This window comes from Trichosurus vulpecula, chromosome 9 (assembly GCF_011100635.1).
Source record: "Trichosurus vulpecula isolate mTriVul1 chromosome 9, mTriVul1.pri, whole genome shotgun sequence".
Lineage (NCBI taxonomy): Eukaryota > Metazoa > Chordata > Mammalia > Diprotodontia > Phalangeridae > Trichosurus > Trichosurus vulpecula.
The window spans coordinates 177284483-177306204 of NC_050581.1; the positions used below are offsets into that span (position 1 = coordinate 177284483).

The window sequence follows — 21722 nt, forward strand, 5'->3', positions numbered from 1 at the left end:
AGCCCAACAATGTGCTAGAAATCTTCCATGGTATATTTTGGTTATATTCATAAAGCAAAAAGATGTACCTCTTTTTAATTTGCTGTCAGAACTAGGCTATTACCACAAATATCCTGATGAGAGTGAATGTAAAAATATTCCTGTCATCTTGGCATGTTTAAGATGGTATTACTCTCTAATTATGTTTATAACAGTCTCGTGCTGTAACTTCGCTTTATATTCCTTGGAGGTTTCTAGCTTAGCCTTCACAATTAAAGTAAGAAAGCATTTTAAAAAAAAAAGAACACAGGTAAATCCTTGCTATTACGATGGTTCAGGCAAAAATTTCAGATCTAAACATCTGCGACTTAGTATTCACTCATCTGCCTTCCAAATTCATATTTCACTTTAAATTCTATGGTGAGTCATTGAAAAGGGAGCATCTAAAACCAACTTTAAGATTCATCCACCTCCCTGCTGACCCCCAAGGCCTCCTCCTCCCTCTTACCATAATTCACAGACTTAGAATGGACCAGACAGAAATCTCCTGGACCTCAAATACCTATGGCATGTAATTCAATTAATTAAAATAGCTTAAAAATATCTAGAGTGTGTGTGTGTGTGTGTGTGTTTGTATGAGTATGTGTACATATATATGGAAAGAGAGAGCGATATTCCCACATATATACATATATATACAGACATACATATATATGTATATAATATATATATTCCGGATGTGTGTGTGTGTATGTTATTTATTTGTTTAGATAGATCAATACATCAATCGATAGATCCTCTTGGATATTCACTACAATAAAATGGTTCTCCCCCCTCCCCCCCCAAAAGCCTCATTCTGTAGATTACACAGCATGCTATGAATGCTTTAAAAGATGAAATAATAAATCCATATAAATAGGGTTTCATTATTCCTTTGGTTAGAGCATGAATGGCTTATGTAGAGCAACAAGGAGGTAGTTAGTTTTATCATGTAGAAACTGATTTCCCCACACCCAAGGATTGAACACCCTCTCACCCCACTCTTCCCCCACATCATTTTTAGTGGTGGGATTAAAAACATCATTAGCACTAAATGGTGATGCTGCTTCTAGTCATTCAAGGCTAACCTGATGAATTGCAGCAGAGACCATGACAGACATGCAAATTGCTAACCCGAGGGTTGGTTTCATTGTACTTCAGGGCAACTTTTAGATTTGATGCTTGTGTCATGGTTGGAATTCCATCATTTCCCAGGATTTCAGAGGACATCCGTATCTCATACAGCTGGAGCTCAATCATAATGTTTTCAGCATCTCTAAGTCTAATAATCCATTTTCTTTGCAAAAGTCACCATAGCCAAATACAAATTTTGACACAATGGCCCTTGATTGCTTATGGAAAAGACAGTATTTCTATGTTTGTTTGAGATTTTTTGGTGGGGTTTGTCTTTGTTTTGTAATAACCTAGCACTCTTTCTTATCTGAAGGCAAATCCTTTAGCTAGCTTCCGAATTATAAAACACCATTGGTAATAGGTAATAAAAAAAACAGTATAGAATTTAAAATGCACTAATTAGGACTTTACAGGGTACCCCGACTTCCATTTGATACACTTCTTTTAAATTATAGCCAGCTCTCAGTAGCTAAAGATTTAATGATCCCCTAACCCTCTTCCCAGCAACACTGACTTCAGAGAGACAGAGAGTATATTGAGTAAAAGAATCGAGACAGAATAAAAGTTTGCAGAAAAATATTTGAGTTTGATTAAGAATATCTAACTCAAACCCATCCATTAAAAAAAGAATATGAGCAGGGCCCACATTAACTCTTTTGCCAGGAACCCACATGCTTCCTTTCATCCGTAAGCCTTCATTGATTCACAGTCACTCCATTTCTCTTCTCCTTTTGCATTGCCAAGCTTTAATCTACTCAAGTTCCATCCTTATTAGTCATAGAATTTTATTCACCTTTGGGTAGGGGAAGATTGAGAAGCAGCTTAAAAGCATGACTCCTTTTTATCAGTATAAATAATCTCCCTCTCTCTCTCTCTCTCTCTCTCTCTCTCTCTCTCTCTCTCTCTCTCTCTGTTTCTGTCTCTATCTCTTTCTTTCTTCCTCTCTCCTTCCCTCTCTTCCTCCCTCCCTCCCTCTCTCTCTCTCTCTCTCTCTCTCTCTCTCTCTCTCCGTTCTGTCTCTCTCTTTCTTTCTCTCTCTTTCTCCCATTCTCCCTCCCTCTCTCCTTCCCTCTCTTCCTCCCTCCCTCCCTCCCCCCCCCCTCTCTCTGCAGTTCCAGATTTCCAAGAACAAGATATCTTCCTATGGAGAAAGGAAACAGGATTTGGCTTTAGAATTCTAGGTGGAAATGAACCTGGAGAGCCTGTAAGTGTTTCTTGGCATGATGGGTATTTTGTCGCCATTTCCTCCACAATCTTATGTTAGTCTGAAACATGCATGGAGAGATCACTGGGCTTTCATTACTCTGCTTCCAGAACTCTTGTTATGTTTTCATCATGAGGGGTGGGTTAGTTATTTGTTAGGTTGGAAAAGCTCCTGTGGTCATTGGAGAAGGCTGCACTTCCTTCCTGGGCATCACAAATACAGGGGAAATGATAGCTGTAAAATTCTAGGGACTGAGCTCAAAGAGATCACCTTTGACAAAGATGAGAAATGAAGTAAAGTCAGAATAGTGATCAGTGGATGGCATAATGCCCTAATGAAAATGAGCACTATGCTATAAAAACAACTGTCACTAAGGTGGCATTATTTACCAGGTAAACCCTGTATGTGGGAGAGAGGGAGTAAGACAACTGACCTTAAGGAGTTCCAAAAAGTTAACATGCTATTATAACTGTAGAGACTTAGGAGAAATATGTTCAAGAAAAGGCTTTGAGACCTGGAAATGGAGTGGTCCAAATGGAACCAATCCCCTTTGGTGATGAAAGAAGTTTTCACCAGACTAAATGAAAAAAGGCAGCTTGGAGCTGATGAGGGGAGAATATATGTTATGGTTCTGAGATAAGAAAAGGAAGAAAGCAGGAGATCTAGTTATTCTCTACATTATTCCTGTAATTGTAGAATGTTTAAGAGTTGGAAGGGATGTTGAAGGTCATTTACTCCAACCCCCTTATCAAGAAACAGGCTCAGAGAATTTAGGCGACTTGATTGAGGATTACCATCCAACAGGGTAAATACTACCAGCCCTTCCATCAAACCTATTCATCAGTTTTACTTAATGAACATTTATTAAGAGCCTACTGTATGCAGGACATCTGGTAATGTAGCTGATTTGTCACTGTCTTGCTGGCTAACATTCTATCCATTCCCTCATCCAATTACTTAACAGATTTATATTGGTCACATCGTACCTCTGGGTGCTGCTGACGCAGATGGTCGCCTCAGGTCTGGGGATGAGCTAATTTGTGTTGACGGGACACCAGTGATTGGAAAATCTCACCAGCTCGTGGTCCAACTTATGCAACAAGCTGCCAAACAAGGCCACGTCAACCTCACCGTGCGGCGTAAAGTGGTCTATGCAGGTACGTTTCGAATACCAGAATCTGAACAGTGACAGCATTCATTGGTGCTCTCCTGTGTTCTCATTTTCTTCAAAAGAAAAAGAAACAGCGCTTTTTCTCATGTCTGCCTCCTCAAGCATCTATTTTAGCAAATGTTTGCAAATTTGATCAAGCTCAGAATTTCCAGATGGTTTGCTTTCCTACAACTCTGCAAAACTACAGTCATTTAAAAGTACTTTTATGTGGCTTTAGTGCATTTTCTATAGAGGGAGAAGGCTAGTGGAATATATATTTCCCATTCCCCCATACTGACTGATAGTACTTAGTCATCCTCTTCATTTGATGTTAATTCTCTGCAGAAGGAGGTGTTAAGTGGGCTTTGAAGGTTATCTTGAAAGTCAGAAAGGAATGTGGCATGAAATTAGAAGTCAAAATAAAATAAAAATATAAGCCCATGGGACAGAAGCTCACAGCCACATTAAAGACTCCCCTCATTGGCCTCAGCTGTCATGCCATGTTAAGGAAAGACTTCTTTCGTTACAAGAGAGTCAAAGAATAGTGTCCCCAATACTTTGGGTGTCTCATTTCATGAACAAAGGCAAGATGAGCAAGCATCTCTGTAGATAACATGGCCAAAGGCATAGTTCAGTTTTAACTGGGAAGTTTTTATTGGAGAAAACTGACATTGCCAGTGAAAAACTGACATCTGGGCATCTTTAGTAGGGTGCCACTTTGGGGTAGTGAAAAGAACACTGCATTTGAAGTCAGAAGACCTGAGTTTGAATTCTGAATGCCATTGACTTCTTTGGGCAAGTCAGGCCTCAGTTTCCCCAGGTATAAAATTGAAGCATGAGACTAGGTGATCTCTATGCACGCTTTTCAGCCCTCAACCCTAGGATCCTCTTGGTAAGATGTGATATTGCTAACCTATTAGAAGCTAAGGGTCTTACTCTAACACTGACAGATTCACTCTTTCAATTTTGGTTAGAGACTTAACAGATGAAATACGGGTGGCGGCCACCTGAAAATGATGAGATTGCCCTCTTCTTTGTTCCTCTTTAATTGCCCAAGTTTTGTATATTTACTATTTGAGAGGTTGTGTTAATGGTATGTAAAATTGGCCAAATTGGACCAAAATGTTATCTTTGTTCCAAACATCTACAGACCTTTCACAATTAGAATGAAGTCATATGCTGCCCCAACATAATAATAGTAACTGGCATTTATATAGTTCCTGGAGATTTACACTTCTTGTCTCACAGTCCAGTGAAACAGGCTGGGCAAATATTACCAGCCCTTTTTGGGACAGAGAAGGAAATTGAAGCTTGGAGAGACATGTGCCCAGAGCAACTGAAAAGCACAAGAATTGAGAAACAGCAGGGAAAGAAGGCTGAATTGGAGTCGAGAGGAACTGAGTTCAAATGTGACTTTGCTACTTACTAATGATGTGATCTTGGGCACTTCACTTCACTGCTGTTTCCTTATCTGTAAAATAAGGAAGTTGGACTGGATGACCCCTCTAGAGCTAGAAGCCTATCAACCTGGGTCTCCTGCCTTAAGTCCTTTGCCATTTCCACCATGCTTTCTACCTGTCTGTGCTGTTATTATGAATTTTTAGATTCATAATGATGTGTGCAAATTAATTTGTTTTTAATTATACATGTGCATTTATTTAAAAAAGCAACATAAGAGTGATGATCCTGTTTGCTGAGTTAATATTAATAAAATGAGTCAAAGCATATAGGTTCAAAATCCCTCCTCTCATGCTTACTGTGTTTGGGACCGTGTCTGGTCACTTAATGTCCCTGGTCCTCAATGTCCCCATCCATAATATGAAGGAATTGGACTAGATGTCTCACTTATAGTTCTAAATGGGACTTATAGGAGGCAAATGTAAGAGAGTGGATCAAGGGTTTGGAGTCGCAAAGACTTGGGTTCAAATCTTGCCTCCAACATTTACTAGATTTGTGACTATGCTGAAATCAATCTCTCAGTATTCCAGGTAAAGGTAACTACAGGTTACCCATCTTAGGGAGTTTCAACCTGGAGAGTTTCTCACACTGATGACAAAAAAGGCACTCAATCCTTCTGTGCCTCAGTTTCCTCATCTGATTGGGCAGAATCTGAGGTCCTGTCACATTCTAAATCTATGATTCTATAAAATCACGGAACTGAACAGCAATCCCACTCATGCATACAGCACTTTAAGGACAGGGACAGGATGTATGATTGTGTCTATATGGGTGGAATTCTGGGTGAGAAATCTCCCTCTACCAAAGAATCTCTGCACCTTGTGCACTCAGAGAGATGCCTGGGTCATTGAAAAGTTAGGTGACTTGTCCGTGGTCACACAGACACACAGTCAGTATTTGTCAGAAACAGGACACAAATACAAGTCTCTCTGGTCTCCAGACATCAGCTGTCTATCCATTACTCCATCTGGCCTTTTGTAGATGGACTGAGATTAGTTAGAAACTTTGATCTGGGGGTGAAGAAGATTCTAGAGTGTGTGTGAAGACCAGAGGCTCCTCCTGTTTCCTTCTGTGACTTATTGATGGGTGAACATTAAGAGGAACAATGAAAAGACACACGAATGCTTCTACAATATTTAAGACTTGTATATATTTTATCAATATTTTCTTATTTGTTCTCCATGGCAATCCCGTGAGGGTTATCATTGTCCCCATTCTGTAGCTAAGAAAATGGAAGGTGAGAAGTTGAGACTTGTCCTGGGTCAAATAGCCCATATGTGGCATTCTCTGTCCCTTTGTACACAGGCTGTTCTCTGGAACTGGAGTGCATTCCTTCCTCACCTCCAGCTCTTGGAATTCTTAGAGATTCCTCCTATTGGAAGCCTTTGCAGGTTTCCCGACTTGTTAATGCTCTTGCCTTCAAATTATAGAACCACAGAATTGGAGGGTGAAAGGTACTTTGGAGACCTCATCCAACCCATCTAGAAGAATCCTCACTATAACATAGGAAGGAAGGAAAGGAGGGAGGGAGGGAGGGGAAGGAAGGAGAGAGGGAAGGAAGGAAGCCAATGTTTCAGGAGTATCTCTCTCTTTGTTTTTTCAGTCCCCAAAGCAGAGAATGAGGTCCCTTCCCCAGCATCTTCCCATCACAGCAGCAACCAGCCAGCTTCCCTGACGGAGGAGAAGCGCACCCCCCAGGGCAGCCAGAACTCTCTGAACACCGTGAGTTCAGGCAGTGGCAGCACCAGCGGGATTGGCAGCGGTGGTGGTGGGGGCAGTGGAGTGGTGAGCACAGTGCTGCAGCCCTATGATGTGGAGATCCGCCGAGGGGAGAACGAAGGCTTTGGATTTGTCATAGTCTCCTCTGTGAGCAGGCCAGAGGCAGGGACCACTTTTGGTAAGCACCACATGAGCAAGCTCCTCTTTACCACTGAGCCCTCTAATATCATTGGAGAAAATGCCCATTGAAGAGCCTCATTGAAGGGAATTAAATTCTTAACTGGGAATTGAGTTTATTTAGGGGGTGTTCCCCTCCTAAGAATGTGTGCATACCACACACCTGGACATTGGCACTTTGAGCGGTGCCATCCTCCAGAACAATGGCTCTCTCTGAGCATTGGTCCAGAGAAAGCCTGTAGTGATGTCCTTCCTGGTTTATCATTAGTAACAGCATCACAGGGGTGGCAGTGGGGGTTTGGGGAGGGGGGGGATCCAGGTGTACCTGAGACAAGCTTATGGTTCAAAAACAATATAATGAGTAAAAGTGATCCACGGCCTGAGTACCTCCTTCCCTTCCGCAAAGTGTGACTATCGTCCTGATAAGAATCATTCCTCCCCACCCCCACCACTGCCCCCCTCTCCTCCCACTCATATGTTAGTACAGAGGATCTTTTATGTAGAGTGTTTGGAAGCTGGCAGGATTGGCATAGCACAGGGAAACCCGGTTGGGAAATCATCCATTAAGTTAACTCTTGATAATCTTTTAGTGGAGTGGAACAAACCAGGGGTACGGAATGTGCCAGAGAACTAATGGTTCTCCGACCACTGTCATTCCAGGATGACCAGGATACATTCAGTGTGTGCCTTTCAGAGAAATTTTCCCATCCCTTACATATGAATGGCTGCCAGAGAAGGCCAAGAACCAAGAACTGCCCTGCCTTTCCCAATCTCTCTTCTTTTGAGAGACAGACTGATGGAATGGATAGAGGGCTAGGCTAAGAGGCAGGAAAGACCTGGGTTCAAATCATACCTCTGACATACAGACTGTGTGACCCTATGCAAGTCAATTAACCTCTCATTGCCCCCACTTGCCCAGAAAGTGATACTTTGCATTTCCTTATGGGCCGGGGGGGGGGGGGGGGGGGGGGGGTGGGGTGGGGTGGGGTGTGGTTCTGGATAACAATGAAACCACTTGCCCATCTCTCTCTCCCCTTACCTACTGTGCAAGTATTTGCCTAACTCTCAGCTGCCTTTCCTTCCTCCCATCCCTCAAGAAATCCTTGATTCTCACCTTGCTTCAGGTCTGACTCTGTATCACAAGACCAATGGTGAGGGAGGAATGAGTGGGATGGGAAAGTCCTGCCATCAGAGGGCAGAAAATTGTGTTTTATTGTAAAAAATGGGAAAGAGAAGGAGAAAAACCTGATTGAAAGCAAAAGTCAGCGGCTAGTAAAAAGAAAAGCAATGGGGCTAATCCTTAGGATGCACCAAGGAAAAGGGATGATGGGGAAGCTATGAAGACTTGAGAAGTGTCTCTGAGTATTTATATTGGAAAGAACATGGAATGGTGGAATCTAGAAGCTGGGTCTAGATTCCAATTAAATCCCTTTTCCAGTATTCACCACTTATTTGGCCGTGAGCCAATTTAACCCCTTTGGCCTCCTGTTTCCTCATCTCTGAATGAGGGGGTTAGGTGAGATGTCTTCTGAGATCCCTTCCAGGTCCTCTATGATCATTTGATCACTCCAAGAGGCCCTAACCCCCTAGTGCTCTGGAATCCTTATCTCTATCCTTGACCCTCCTTCCAACCCCCAGCCTCTATTCTCATCTGTCACCAACCCTTTCAGCTATACTAGGATCCCCCTATCCAAGGCCAAAGTAGATGCTACCAATGGCTTAAAGTTGGAATAATCTCTGTTCCCAGTGTGTGACGGCAGAGATGAGGGAAAGAAGTGTTCTTGACACCAGTTTCAAATTTAGATTGCCAGAAACATCATCACACTTGGGAATTAGGCTCCCTAGAACCATTAATGTAGTATAGTGAAGAGTCAGCATGGCCTAGTGGGTAGAGGCCCACCTTGGAATCAGGAAGACCTGCGCTCAGGTATTGCTTCTGATGCATTCTGACTTCGTGACCCTGGGCAAGTTAGGCTTTCATTACCCCGGGCATTGCTTTAAAACTCTAACTTGCAAATGAGCTGCCCATCTGCATTGGTGGAGATAGTTTCTCCACTAGGACTTCTCTCTAGATCACTAAAAAAAAATTAAGGAATGTTATGAGTTAAATGGGAGATTCTTTTGGTTTTTTTTTTTTTTTTGTAGACTTAGCAACCTTAAAGACAGTGTTTCAATCGAAAAAGGCATTTGGCGTGCTGAACAGTTGACTTACAAATGACTTTTGGAACCCAAACTGTCTATAGGCCTGGGACTGCCAATATTTTGTTCCAGCTAATGTTTCTTCCAGCTCAATTGCTTCCTGTTTCCTGAGCTTCTACCTTGGTTAGGACTTGGGGAGGGGGAACAGGGAGGGAGGAATGAAGGGGGAGCAGGGTAGCTCAGATGCTTCATGTGCAGGGTAGGAAAAAGGCTGCCTACAATTTGATATTGGCTGTCATTTATCCAACAAACTAGACTGTCTACTACACCCAGCCCACAATATCTAATGACGGCTGTGAGGAAAGATTGCCCCAGCCCTATGTGCTGGGTTATGAGGTTGCTCCTTACTACCTTTTGGCATCCTGACCCAATTAAGTATTTTCTCAGTAGTGTAACAAAGTATCAACCCTTCTCACCTTGTGCACACTGCTGCTTCATTGTACTTTTTTTTTTAACTCATCTTAAGCAGATGAGCCAGCAAGATACACACGTGTTTGCACTAATGAGTACAGTGTTACAAACAACACTTGTTAACTACTTTAAAAGCAGTAATATACAAATATTGTGGATAAACAACTTGAGCTCACAGTAGGTTTTTTATTGTTCATACTCTTCATATTTAAAAATTATATTCAAGGTCACCATTTCCTAAAATAATTTGGCCACAGAATGCTCTATGGAATTAAAGATCTGAACGGAGCCCATAAGTATATCATTCCAAAGTGCACGGGTGGTGGGGGATAGTTTGATGTGTATCAGCCAGTCGACCAGAAAGCTCATGTCAGTATGAGAGCATCTCTCTCCCCTTCAACTTTTTACCTACTCATTTTGTTTGGAGATGGGGAGAGTGGGACACAGGACCACGTGTGGAGGAGTAAGGGGAAGCTGTGTGGCTCCTGTCCAGGGTGGACAGTGAGAGTCACTTGTCCACTACAGATAACATATGAAGCACTTTGCCAACCGTAATATACTATCTAAATGTCAATTCTAATTCTTAGCAATAATATTAATTTGAGTATCATTATTATATGATGTTGAAGTTGGGTCAGGGAGGAAATCCTTGAGTGTCTCTCAGCACCCTCAGTCAGAGTTGGGATGCTTTGCTGGGTTGGGAAGAGGGGCAGCCTTTTCTGGGGATTTTCTCATAAAACTCCTTTTAGGTTGCATTCTACAGAAGCAAATGCTCCAAATGAGCCCGAGTTGGGAACCATGCCTCACTTGACTTTCTCCTAAAAAGTCCTGCCCATAATGTATTTTTCCCCATACATACTATAAAGGTCTCAGGACTCTAAAACATTTCTATCTGCCTTAGAGGCAGGAGTAAGTAAGAGGCCATGTCTAGAGGCTGGCAAACATGGACCATGTTCTATTATGATGACTGTTGAATTTCTTCCCTGATGTGCTTTGACCAGACCCTTCTCCTGTGACTATTGCAATAAGTAAATCAAACTTTCCCTAATGCTTTGCATGAGAAGCTTGCCCTCAGCTGTGCCATGCCATACCCACCCCGTGCTGGTTTAGAGCTTTCCCACATGGGTAATCTTTAGAACTTCTAGACCTTGACTTTGAGCCAGAAAGGAAGGGGGTGCTACTTGTCTGCTTCTGGTGGACAGTGGGATTCTGGTGTTTTTCCATCCCATGACATGAACACAGGTTGCTCTTGCTGACATTCAAAGATTTTTGAATGTATCTACACATATCCATTCATTCCATTATGATGAAAGTAGTCAACCAACAAGAACCTGCTATGTGCCAGCCATTGTGATAGGCACTAGGGATATCTCTTCACTTGACTCTATTGCTCTTTGAATAACCTTTTCCACCTTTTATAGAAGAAGGGCTCGATTAATGGAATATCTTTAAAGGTACCAGCAACAGAAATTCCTTAAACATGTCTAAGCAAAATCCTTTTTGAAAAGCCATGTGATACAGCTATACCCATTTTTTTTAATTCACCATTACTCAAGCATTTATTAAATGCTTTATAAGTTCGAGGCCATTAATCACTGAGGGTGCAAAGACAAATTCAAAACGATCCCTGCCCTTAAGAAGCTTATATTCTAGTAATATTTTATGCCCCACATCTACGATTTTGCCCCTGAATCATTTGGCTTCTTGTCCTTGTTCAGCCTTCATTGGACCAGTGACATCATGAGGGCGATGTCTTGACTTGTGCAGGATGCAGATTTAAATGAGGCAGAACTGCACAAAGTCATCAGTCTCACTGTCTCCCCCAGAGTCATCAAAATCCAGTGGCAAGACATAGGTCTGAATGACTGGAGATGGCCCAGGATGCAGTGGGTGACCTTGGCCTTTCTAAATTTAGATCTTTCTCAGATCTCAGTTTATCATTGAATCAATTGGCTATGTTTGGCTGAAAAGCCTTTTCCAGTGCAAAATAAGTCTCACACTTAAAATATGTATTTTCTCTTTTACTGAAAAAAAAAAAAACAATCTCTGAGAAAGTCAGAAACCTTTGATTACAGACTACTGGAAGAGGGTCAGCCCAGCATTGACCCCATACAAATGTTACTCTTTATGCATGCCCTGAAGTTGGATGATAGATTTCCACATTTATTTTTCCCCCTTTGGATGGGGAGAGAGAAAATCTTTAGAGATATTTAACCAGATAGAGCCTTCTGTAAAGGGTGAGATGAGTGAACAGAGGTCATTTGTGAGAAGTCCCACCAAAGTCAGGGAACTTAGAATGGCCCTTCGTGTCTCACCTAATGCTACCTTCAAGACAGAATTTCTGCCTCTTAACCCATGTGGCATTTTCAGAGTGCATCTCTGTGGTGCTGGTTTCATGTCAGACATAGTGATGATCTTTCTAAATGGAGAAAGAACAAAACATTGGCAGAATCTTGGACAGCATCTGGCCAAAATGGAGGGAGGAGACATGACAGTAACACAAAGAGAGTGAGAAAATTCAGGTGCAACTCTCACTCGCAGTCATAGTCCATAAATGAGCCAGTAGCCTAGTATTTTTGGACTGTCAAGTATTTAAGTAATCACTAGTTATTCTGCAGGTGGTAGGCTTGAAGTAAGGGGCAGCATTAACATGGTTGTACTTGCTCTCCATGCCATGGGATCGCCAATGTTTTGACCCATCAGTGCAAAACTTTCCTTTAATAACATTTGCTTAATGCTTTAATTAATTAACCCTTAACCTTCTCTTTCCCTTTTCAATCCTTTTTTCTCCTCTTCCCTTCACTGTGTTCCCACATAATTTTTTAAAAATTAAAAACTCACTACAAAAGCAGGAAATGCATGTGTGGCCATGCCCCACAAAATAGGTCGGATAATTGAAGGGAGTCCTGCTGACCGCTGTGGCAAACTGAAAGTAGGAGACCGGATCTTGGCCGTGAATGGATGTGCCATCACCAACAAATCCCACTCAGACATTGTCAACTTAATCAAGGAAGCTGGAAACACGGTTACCCTCCGCATCATTCCAGGGGATGGTAAAGTATATCTATGTTCTCTCTCCTCTCCTCTCCTCTCCTCTCTTCTCCTCCTCTCTTCTCCTCCTCTCTTCTCCTCTCCTTCCCTTCCCTCCCCTCCTCTTCCCTCTCTTCTCTTCTCTTCTCTTCTCTTCTCTTCTCTTCTCTTCTCTTCTCTTCTCTTCTCTTCTCTCTCTCTCTCTCTCTCTCTCTCTCTCTCTCTGCCTCTCTCTCTCCCTTCCTCTCTCTCTCCTTTCTCTTCTCCTCTCATCTTCTCTTCTTTCTCTCATTGTCTCTTTCATGTAATGGAATATGCTACCATGTCCATCCCTAACCAAGTAAATCTGTGAAAGCTTCAATCCCTTTATTAACTGCATCTCTCCCTCTCATTGAAAGATCTACACTCTGGCCCTGTTCGGGTTCAGGGGTGAAGATCTCTGAAAATCTTCAACTTTCCCTCATCCCTCAGCCCTCAGCACCCTCTTCTTTAAAATTACTAAGTCTGCATATTTGAGATGCTTCGAAAGCATAGCTGGAAACAGCTATGGGATTTTTAACATATGCTATCCCTGAAATTTAACCAACATCCAGAAACTTCATAAACCTAAAAGATTATAGTCTAGGCAGGTACTCAGAGCTTGTTGGAAGGCCATTTTATTCTTATTAGAGTGTTTTATTTCTAATGGAATGGTTAATGGCAGAGGGGATATCTCAATTCAATTCGCCAAACATTCTTAACTCAACAAACTTTCTTCTCTTCCTGAGTGTCTTAGAGTTTATGTTCCAATAGTAGGTTCCTGATCCTTAGAAATAGAGACCATGTGATTTTCAATCTTTGAGGATTTATAAAGCCTCCAGGAATGGCCAGATTCTGGACTAGGTCCTGGAGATAGAGAGACAGAAATAAATAGTCCCTCTTTTGAGGGAACTTATGTTCTATTGGAAGCGGGGGAAGGAATGACAGCATGTGCATGTGTGATGGGATTGTCTTATTTAGGTTCAGAGGACCTGCCTTTGAATCCAGGTTTTGCCTCTTACTCTTTCTGTGATCTTAGGCAGGTCATAGGGAATCTCTTAATCTTAGTTTTCTTCTCTGTAAAATGATGAGGTTGGAAATATGCCCTGTGAGTTCTCTGAGCTCTGAATCTGTGATCCAGAGATCTCTCAGGTTCTTTCCAGCTCAAAATCCTATGAGCTAAAATTGAATATGAGGAAGGAACAAAGCCTATTATGCCCTGAGGAAATAGATTTAGATGAAATATAATCATCTCCATTCTTCACCCCTCTCCCAGTTAGGGCTAATACCGGAATGTGACTTCCTTTGGACACACTCTTACTGATATTTAATGGAAGACAATTTAAAATGTTAATGAGAGAAGTTGAGTTGGGCAAGCACAGTTTGATGGTCCTGAGGATTTCAATCTGGCATGGCATGGTGTGTCCTGATTGTGTGAACCTGGGTAGATTACTAAATCTCTCAGTGGTCTGGCACCTCTCCAAGATGGTAAATTGCAGAATGGGCGCTGACCTGCATCATCCACATCTTTCCTATTTCAGTGAAATTAGAAATTTGGTTCACCCCACCCTCTCCTCCCCACCAAAAAATAGGAGGAATTACCAATAAGTGTTTTCCATTTTTTGAAAGATTTTTCTGCTTTTGAAATTCAGTCATTGCTGAAAAGTTTTGGTGGGTAAACAACATCCCACCTGATTAGAAGATAGAAAGTAGGGGAAAAAATGTCATTCTAGAGACACCTGCATTTGGATCAGACTATGATGGCACCAAGGCGTGATAACAGAGTTAGTGGATGGGTCTTCTCTGCAAACCCTTTTCAGCCCAGGAAAAGGCCCTGACACCAGCAAAGTGAGAAGGTGTAGTTGGTGTTTTATTAAAAGGAGAGAGAAATGCTCATTCAAAATTCTGGGCTCATCTGCTGAGATCACATTGCTAAGGAGATACAGAGAGAAACTATCGGGCAATTTACAAATATCTCAAAGAGAGGAAGATGCTGAATCATAGCCATAAGGACTTTGGGAGGAATAAATCATATCAAAGTCACACAATTCCCTTTGCAGAAAATGGTGTGATGGACCTTGATGCTAGAGGAGTAGGAAATAAGTACTCTAGCTAAACCTGTGGACTTTGGAAAATCTCTTCCTCCATTCCAGTGTGCCTGTAGAACACACCATGACCTCAGAGATGGGATCTTTATTTACAACAAGTAGAGGCTGATGAAACCCCTTAAGTCAGAGAGGCTTGTGATGCCTTCAAACAAAGCAATAGCCTTTTATCCCATCTTCTGAAACCTTGCCAAGCACACCAGGCTTGCTTGTGCTCCTATGTAGACAGCACCCAAGAGCACTCAGAATTACGTCTCTACCCAGCTCATCTCAGGACATGGCCTCAGTGCCCTTCTCACCATCCTCCTGGGTGGCTTCCTCCCACTTCCTCCCACCACTTGTCTTCTTTTTAGTTCTTTCTTTGGCTCCACCACATTTAGCTTCACCCACTCCCTCTTGCTTCTCTCCCCAGCCTCTCTGCTTCCCTTCAAAGGGGCTAATGCATATAAAGCACTTTACAAACCTGAAAGTGCACAATGGATGCTTATTATTATTAATTTTATAACCATTTTACATAATTGTAACCCATAAATAATTCATTATTTCATTATTTCCTAATTATTTTATGCAATTATAATATACAAATGCTTGTATAAATAAATAATATATAATCTAGAAATTATTATTAGACGTGTTCAGCCTGCTCTCATGATCAGACCCCTTGAACAAGGCCACACGAAGCCCCAGTTCTATCTTGCTTAGCACAGCTGTACAGGGACACCTGTATACAACCTGAGCAGATCAGAGGAAGGTACAAGTTTACCGTCCTTCCTTCCACCTTCAGGAACGAGGATGATGATGGTAACCGGCATCTGTGTAGCACTTACTTCAAGATTGACAAAGTCCTTTACGTAACCTTGTTTTAATCTATCCTCACAAAGACCCTGTTTGAAGTGCTCTTGTTTTCCTCGTTTTATAGGTGCCCAAAATGAGGGTGAAGGATAAGTGACTTCCCCTGGGTCATACACTAGGAAGGGTCTCAGGCACGATTTAAGTTCAGGTCTTCCTGACCCCTGGTTCCAAGCTCTATCCACTGTACCACCTAGATGCCTTATCATCTGCAAGCTAGCCCTTCTCTTTCCTCTGTATCTTGGGGAAAGAGGAAGCATGTTATGACAGCCCCACAGAGGTCCAGAGAAGAGGCTTTGAACTTGACAGCTCCATATATCCCAAAGTCACCATCTGTTCACAATGTTGCCATTTGAAGCCTGGACAGAAGTGAATAAATGATGGTCTTAGAGCTAAAATTTGGCATGGTTAACTGAACTAATTTCAATGTAATTCAGTTTACTAAACATTTATTAAGGGCCTACTATGTGCCTGGCAGTGAGGATACAAAGACATAAATAAACCGTTACCTGCCCTCAAGGAACTTTAATACTGCCTATCAAGAAGGATGAAGTTCATATAATGAAAATTCTTATAGGATTTGTGAAGATAAAAAAGTAATGAATACACACATATGTGAGTTTCTAAGATCTGGGATCAGGTTTAGAACTGAAAAAGACCTTAAGAGGCCCTGGAGTCTAGCAGCCTCATTTTACATCAGAGGAAACTGAGGCACAGAGAGGTTTAAGTGAGTTGCCCAGGTTCATACAACCAGTAAACAGATGAGGCAGGATTTGAACCCAGGGCTTTCTGATTCCAGGCCCAGCGCTCTACTATACCATTCTCAATTATACTCTCAGGCTTGTTATTCCAAAGTCAGGTTAAAGTGTATGTTGACCTAAGAAATAGTGTTAGACTGTACTTACTGTTTCATTGAGAAAGCCAGGAAGCCAGATAGATGCCCGTACTTCTCTTTGGGAGAATGTCTCAAGACCTGATAAATAGTCACAGGCATAAAGGAAGGATTTTCAAATTCAGATTTTCAAATATTTAGTGCATATGCATTTATGCATTAAAATATTCATGAAGTGAACAATTCTACCCTTTCTTGATCTGCTTGGCTTTGGAACAGAGATGCCATGGCTGTTAGGACTGCCAGCATAGAAGGGTGGAATTGCAAGTGCCCACCGTTTTGGGTTTTTTTTTTTGTCCGAAAATGAGATCCAAGAGAGCCTGTGTCTTGAAGTGTGCAGATGCCATGACAATAGCTTGAGTGATATGGCGGGCTATTCTTGGCAAACCATTTCTGTGATGGCATAGCAGAGCTATTCTGATTTGCCCAGGAGAATTCAAGGCATTGCAAATAACATTTCAGAAAAAGGTACTTAAGCTCAGAAATGACCATCAAAATAGCCACACTTTCCAAGCTTCCAAGAGGTTTCAGCTTCTTCAAAGTACAATAAAAAATGAAGAATAGAATTAGCATGGTAGAGTGACTTAGAAGTCTGATGTTGACATCAGGAAGACCTGAGTTTAAGGTCTTGGCTCTGATACATTATGGCTTTAGGACCTGGGATAAGTCATTGCTATTCTCATTGTCCCCAGGATACTCTGTAAGTTGGAGTCAGAGAGTTTGGGTTCAAGTTCTGGTTCTGGCACTTACCACCTATGTGACCTTTGCCAATTCACAATCTACCTGGGTCTCAACAGTTTCCTTATCTCTAAAATGAGGAGTAATTGGTCCATTATCGTTTTTCCCAACTCTACGTCTATGATCTATAAGACGAAGGGGTCTGACTACACAAGTTTTGAGCTCTAAAATATAAGTTCCTACGACAGATGCAAAATGTGTCGGCATGGAGGCAGGTCATCTGCCTTTGTCCTCTTTGAGAATGAAGGACAAACCACAGAACAAGCCATACCAAACGGCCTTAAGCTTTGTATAGAGAAACAAAGTCTCTTTGGAAAGCATTTTGTCAGACACTCATCTCTGCTTAATTGCAGAATGTTTAACACAATGTTAATTAAAATAAGCACAGGTTTATCAATGTGGTGGAAATGTTGTAAGAATCTAATATACATGAAGACCATTTTTGGTATTCTGAAAGTGGCTAGTAAAAGCAAGAAGATTCCAATCCCCTTTTAACCACTTTAATCATCTAGCATTAATTAAGAAGTTGGGAGCTGGAGGGAGTTGTGAGCCCCAACTTAGTCTTTTATTTCTGAAGACACTTCATTGAATTGGTAACACTTGTGTAGCAGAATATCAAAGTCATTTAAAAAGGAAGTTCATTATTTTAAATTGCAAACGAGTGTCTGCTTCCCTTGTCTTGTGCATGAATCACCCGTTAATGCAGAATTAAATGATCTAAATCACCAGAGAAGAAGAAATCAACTCAATTCGGAATACCATGTGAAAAGTCAATAAAAATTCATAATTGCCTCCAACCTGAAAGTCTACATGGTAGAATACAGAAAATGGTAACTGGACCAGAAGAGATACAAAGGACTCCATCTGTGTGAGAATTAGGTTGTTAGCATTTTGAGTCCCCTGAAAAGAATGAGAACAAGTAACTAGGATGAAAAAACAATTATGACAACTGAATCTGATACAGGTGGGAAGCTCTTGGGTTACCATGACACAAAAGAAACCTGAAATGATATCATGACACAATTCAGTGATTATGTTTATTGTTAATTACAAGGAAACATCGTCCCTGATGTCTTGTCTACAATTTCCCTGCAACGCAGTGGAATCTTGTATTTTCTTTTTCCACTAGGCTCCATGTAATTACAGTGAGTCATGGAGAACAGAAAGAATAGGGATGATCCCAGCGGCTGCCAAATATTCTGGAGATCCTGATGTTTATGCCTTAGTGTCATTGATGTTGCAGAGCAAATTGGGTCCCAGAATTGAAGGCAGAAAAGACCTGGCTTTAAATCGAGCCTCTGACACTTGGGTTTATCTACATGACCCTAGACGAGTTGTTTCAATCTGATTCTCAGTTCACCGGTCTGTCAGATGGGTATAATAACACCTATAGTGCCTGCCTCTGAGGGTTGCCATGAAGAGCCAGAGATGATGTTTGTAAACTGTTTTTCAAACCTTAAAGTGATCTATAAATGCTAGTTACTATGATTATTATTATTATTAATAAGAAGCAGTGTGTTGTCTGGGATTGAAGCCAGGAAAGTCCTGCATTCGAATTCTGCCTTTGGCACATACTAGCTATATGACTCTGGGCAAATCACTGAAGTGCCCCCAGGCACCTCTCTGACACTAATAAATTACAGAAAAGGTACCAACATGCCTTGGGAGAGGGAGGCGCTTTACCTAAGAGTTCCCTATACCAGTGAAATCATTATCCATATCACTATTCATAATAATATAATATATGCTGCTATAGATTACCTGATACATAATAGTGTGTATGCTGGCTCTGTTCTTTGAGATCTGTCAATGATCTGAGCAAATTAATGTCATTTCCAATGCTTTATCTGAACCCTGCTAGGTCCAGATCAAGGACAAAGGTTGCCATGTTGTCCCTGTGTCTTCCATAAAGGGTATGGTCATTCAGCAAGTCTTTCCAGTCATTGATCTGAGGATAGAAGAGAAAACATAGGTCCTGGAAGGACCCTGGAGAGGTTCTCTGGTATTATAGACTCAGAGGATTTGGGCCTGGAAGGATTTTCAGAGATTCTAGAGCTTAAAACACCTCCCTCCTCACCCCCAATTTCTCATACCATCTTCATATTAAATAAGGCCAGGAGAGGCAAGGTCCAAGGGCACAACTCAGATCTCTTGACTCCCAATAGAGCCTTCTTTCCAAAATGCCTTGTCATAAGTGTGTCATGCTGGCTGAGTGTAATGGTTCCTCCAGGCCAGAATTATGTCTCAGCCAGAGACATTAAAAAAAGGCAGTGAGAGTTACCTTCCATGGTATCAACTCCAAAAGGTTAGAAATAGAACACAAACCTCCCTGCTATCACCCCCTAATCAACCCAGTGCAAATCTGTCCTTTGAGAATTTATCTGAATCATTAAATTTGTGTGTGTGTGTGTGTATATGCATGCACATATATACACTCACATGTATGTACATTTATGTGTGTATGTGTACATATATCCATATATGTGTATGTATGCACTTGTGGTATATATACACATAAATAAAAAGCCCCTCATCCATCCTAAGTAAAGAAGCCTCAAATTTCACTGAACTTTTGAAAAATATTCAATCCAACAAACATTTCCTAAGTCCCTCCCGCGTGCCAGACACTGTGCTAACTCTGGGAATAGCAAATCCAAATGAATCAATCAGCCCCTGCCCTCATGAAGTATGCATTCTATTAGACACATGTATTTTTCTTCTAAATCCAAGGTGCTTGTGCCTTCCTCATCCATGATTCTGTTGGACACGATCATCACGGACAGGAAAGAATTCTTTTTCTATTCAGAACAAAGAACTTAGAATCAACACATAGACCCATTGCTATGTAGAAATAAGCCCATGCATGGGGTGTGTTTTTCAAGCTTCTACTCTGCAAATTTCAAGAGATTTTAATGAAGTTGCTTCTGAATGTGTCTAGCGAGAAGAAAAGCCAATTTACATGAGAATGTATTCACATTCGTAGGCTGCTTGGTATAGCCAATTTATACTCACAGGCTCAGGCTCTTAACAATGCAAGTTTAAAAATTAATCTTTCACAAGCAGTCCTGAATAAGTTCTGTAGAGAATCCAGTATCTTCTTTTATGCCCAGTAAAGGGAAATTCAGACATGATGTTTTTGTTTTTTAAAGTAGAATATTGGGTTAGTTCCCTTTCACTATCGGTGATCGATAGTAGTAAAAACCAAATGGAGACTGGCAGCCAGGGGGAATATGCAAGCAGAGAAAGTCAGGATCATCATGTCAAATTCCAACAGCCCACTCTTTCTTTAGGACCATGTTTCAGTGATACTTATTTTTTCTTTTTATTTAATTTTTAAAAATACCCATGGTGCCCTAGCTCTCCTTGGCTGGCAGTACAGTGGCTACAAATAAGCTCTGATATCACTCTCGTTGCACCAGGGCTAATTTACTCCTCCTTAGGCAACCTAGTGGTCCCTCCATTCTTAGAGGTTCACATGTTAATGTCAGGTAGAGACCCCTGATCAGCTCAGCCCAGTGTAGCTCAGAAATCCAGTACCTGAGAGATCAGCCAACCTCAGCTTCTACAGTAAAGCCGTTACAGGTGGGCACCACCATACCCAACCAGACATAGGTACTCTCATAATATGCTAATGGAGATGCTCTTTTTGTAAGCAGGTTGAAAAGAATTAAAGGCATACTAGCCCCCTTAGCCATTTCCTTATAATCAATCAATCAGTAAACATTTATTAAGTACCTACTGTGTGCCAGGCACTGTGCTAAGCATTTAGAAGCCACTTGCTTTCCTGTCTTGCGATTCATGGACTATTCTATGCTCTCTGATGGATATACTTCATTTCTGTCTGGTCTTATAGCAGTTTGAAGGCATGAACTTTTACAAAGTTCTACTAAGAACACCCCAGATGCATTGTAGAGCAAACCAACCATTCACTCATAGAATTCCCTTCTAGCAAGCCTGGCACACAGTAAGTCAATGTCTGTTAACAGACAGTGTGTGACCTATCCTTCATCTCAGTTGACCTCAATAAAAATTTATTTTGTACCTATTATGTGCTAGGTACTACAAGTACCTACCAAGCAGCTCTGGGCAAGTCTCTTAACCTGTCATTGCCCCAGACAAATATCTGACCTCCCGTTGCAGAACAGGGAATGATCTACTTCCCTGTACTAATGAAATCACAGGTCTAATCTTTAAAAAACAAAATGCACCAAGTACTGTTGTATGTGCTGGAGATACAGACAGAAAATTAAGCTGTTCCTACCTTCGCGTAGCTAACACTGAACTAGGGGAAACAACATGTACCCAAATAAATAATTATAAAATATGCATAAGGTAAATGCAAATCATTTGGGGGTACAGGTGAGGAGAGGTGCAGAATACTAATAGCTTGTCAGCCCAAGACTAGCCTGGAGGAAACCATGTAACTCTTCCTTCATTTCCTATCTCCCCCTGCAGAGTCCTCGAATGCCACTTTGTTGACCAATGCTGAAAAGATTGCCACCATTACCACCACACACGCTCCTTCCCAACAAGGAGCCCAGGAGACTAGGTGAGCTGTCGTACATGTAGATGTACTTTGTGTTCCATGATCATTTCTGGCACAACCATCGATTGTTCTTG

General features: G+C 41.5%; 1 protein-coding gene across 6 annotated transcripts in view; it reads left to right on the plus strand.

Moving 5' to 3' along the window:
• MAGI1 (membrane associated guanylate kinase, WW and PDZ domain containing 1) overlaps positions 1–21722 on the plus strand; it is a 709255-nt gene that overhangs the window by 674987 nt on the left and 12546 nt on the right. For 5 of the 6 annotated variants that reach the window (XM_036738388.1, XM_036738389.1, XM_036738390.1 and 2 more), the window contains 5 exons: positions 2265–2356; positions 3321–3513; positions 6568–6861; positions 12320–12523; positions 21558–21651. In XM_036738388.1, the coding sequence (XP_036594283.1) occupies positions 2265–2356; positions 3321–3513; positions 6568–6861; positions 12320–12523; positions 21558–21651 (877 nt within the window). The remainder of the gene's footprint in view (positions 1–2264; positions 2357–3320; positions 3514–6567; positions 6862–12319; positions 12524–21557; positions 21652–21722) is intronic. The other variant, XM_036738391.1, reaches the window with a different exon arrangement.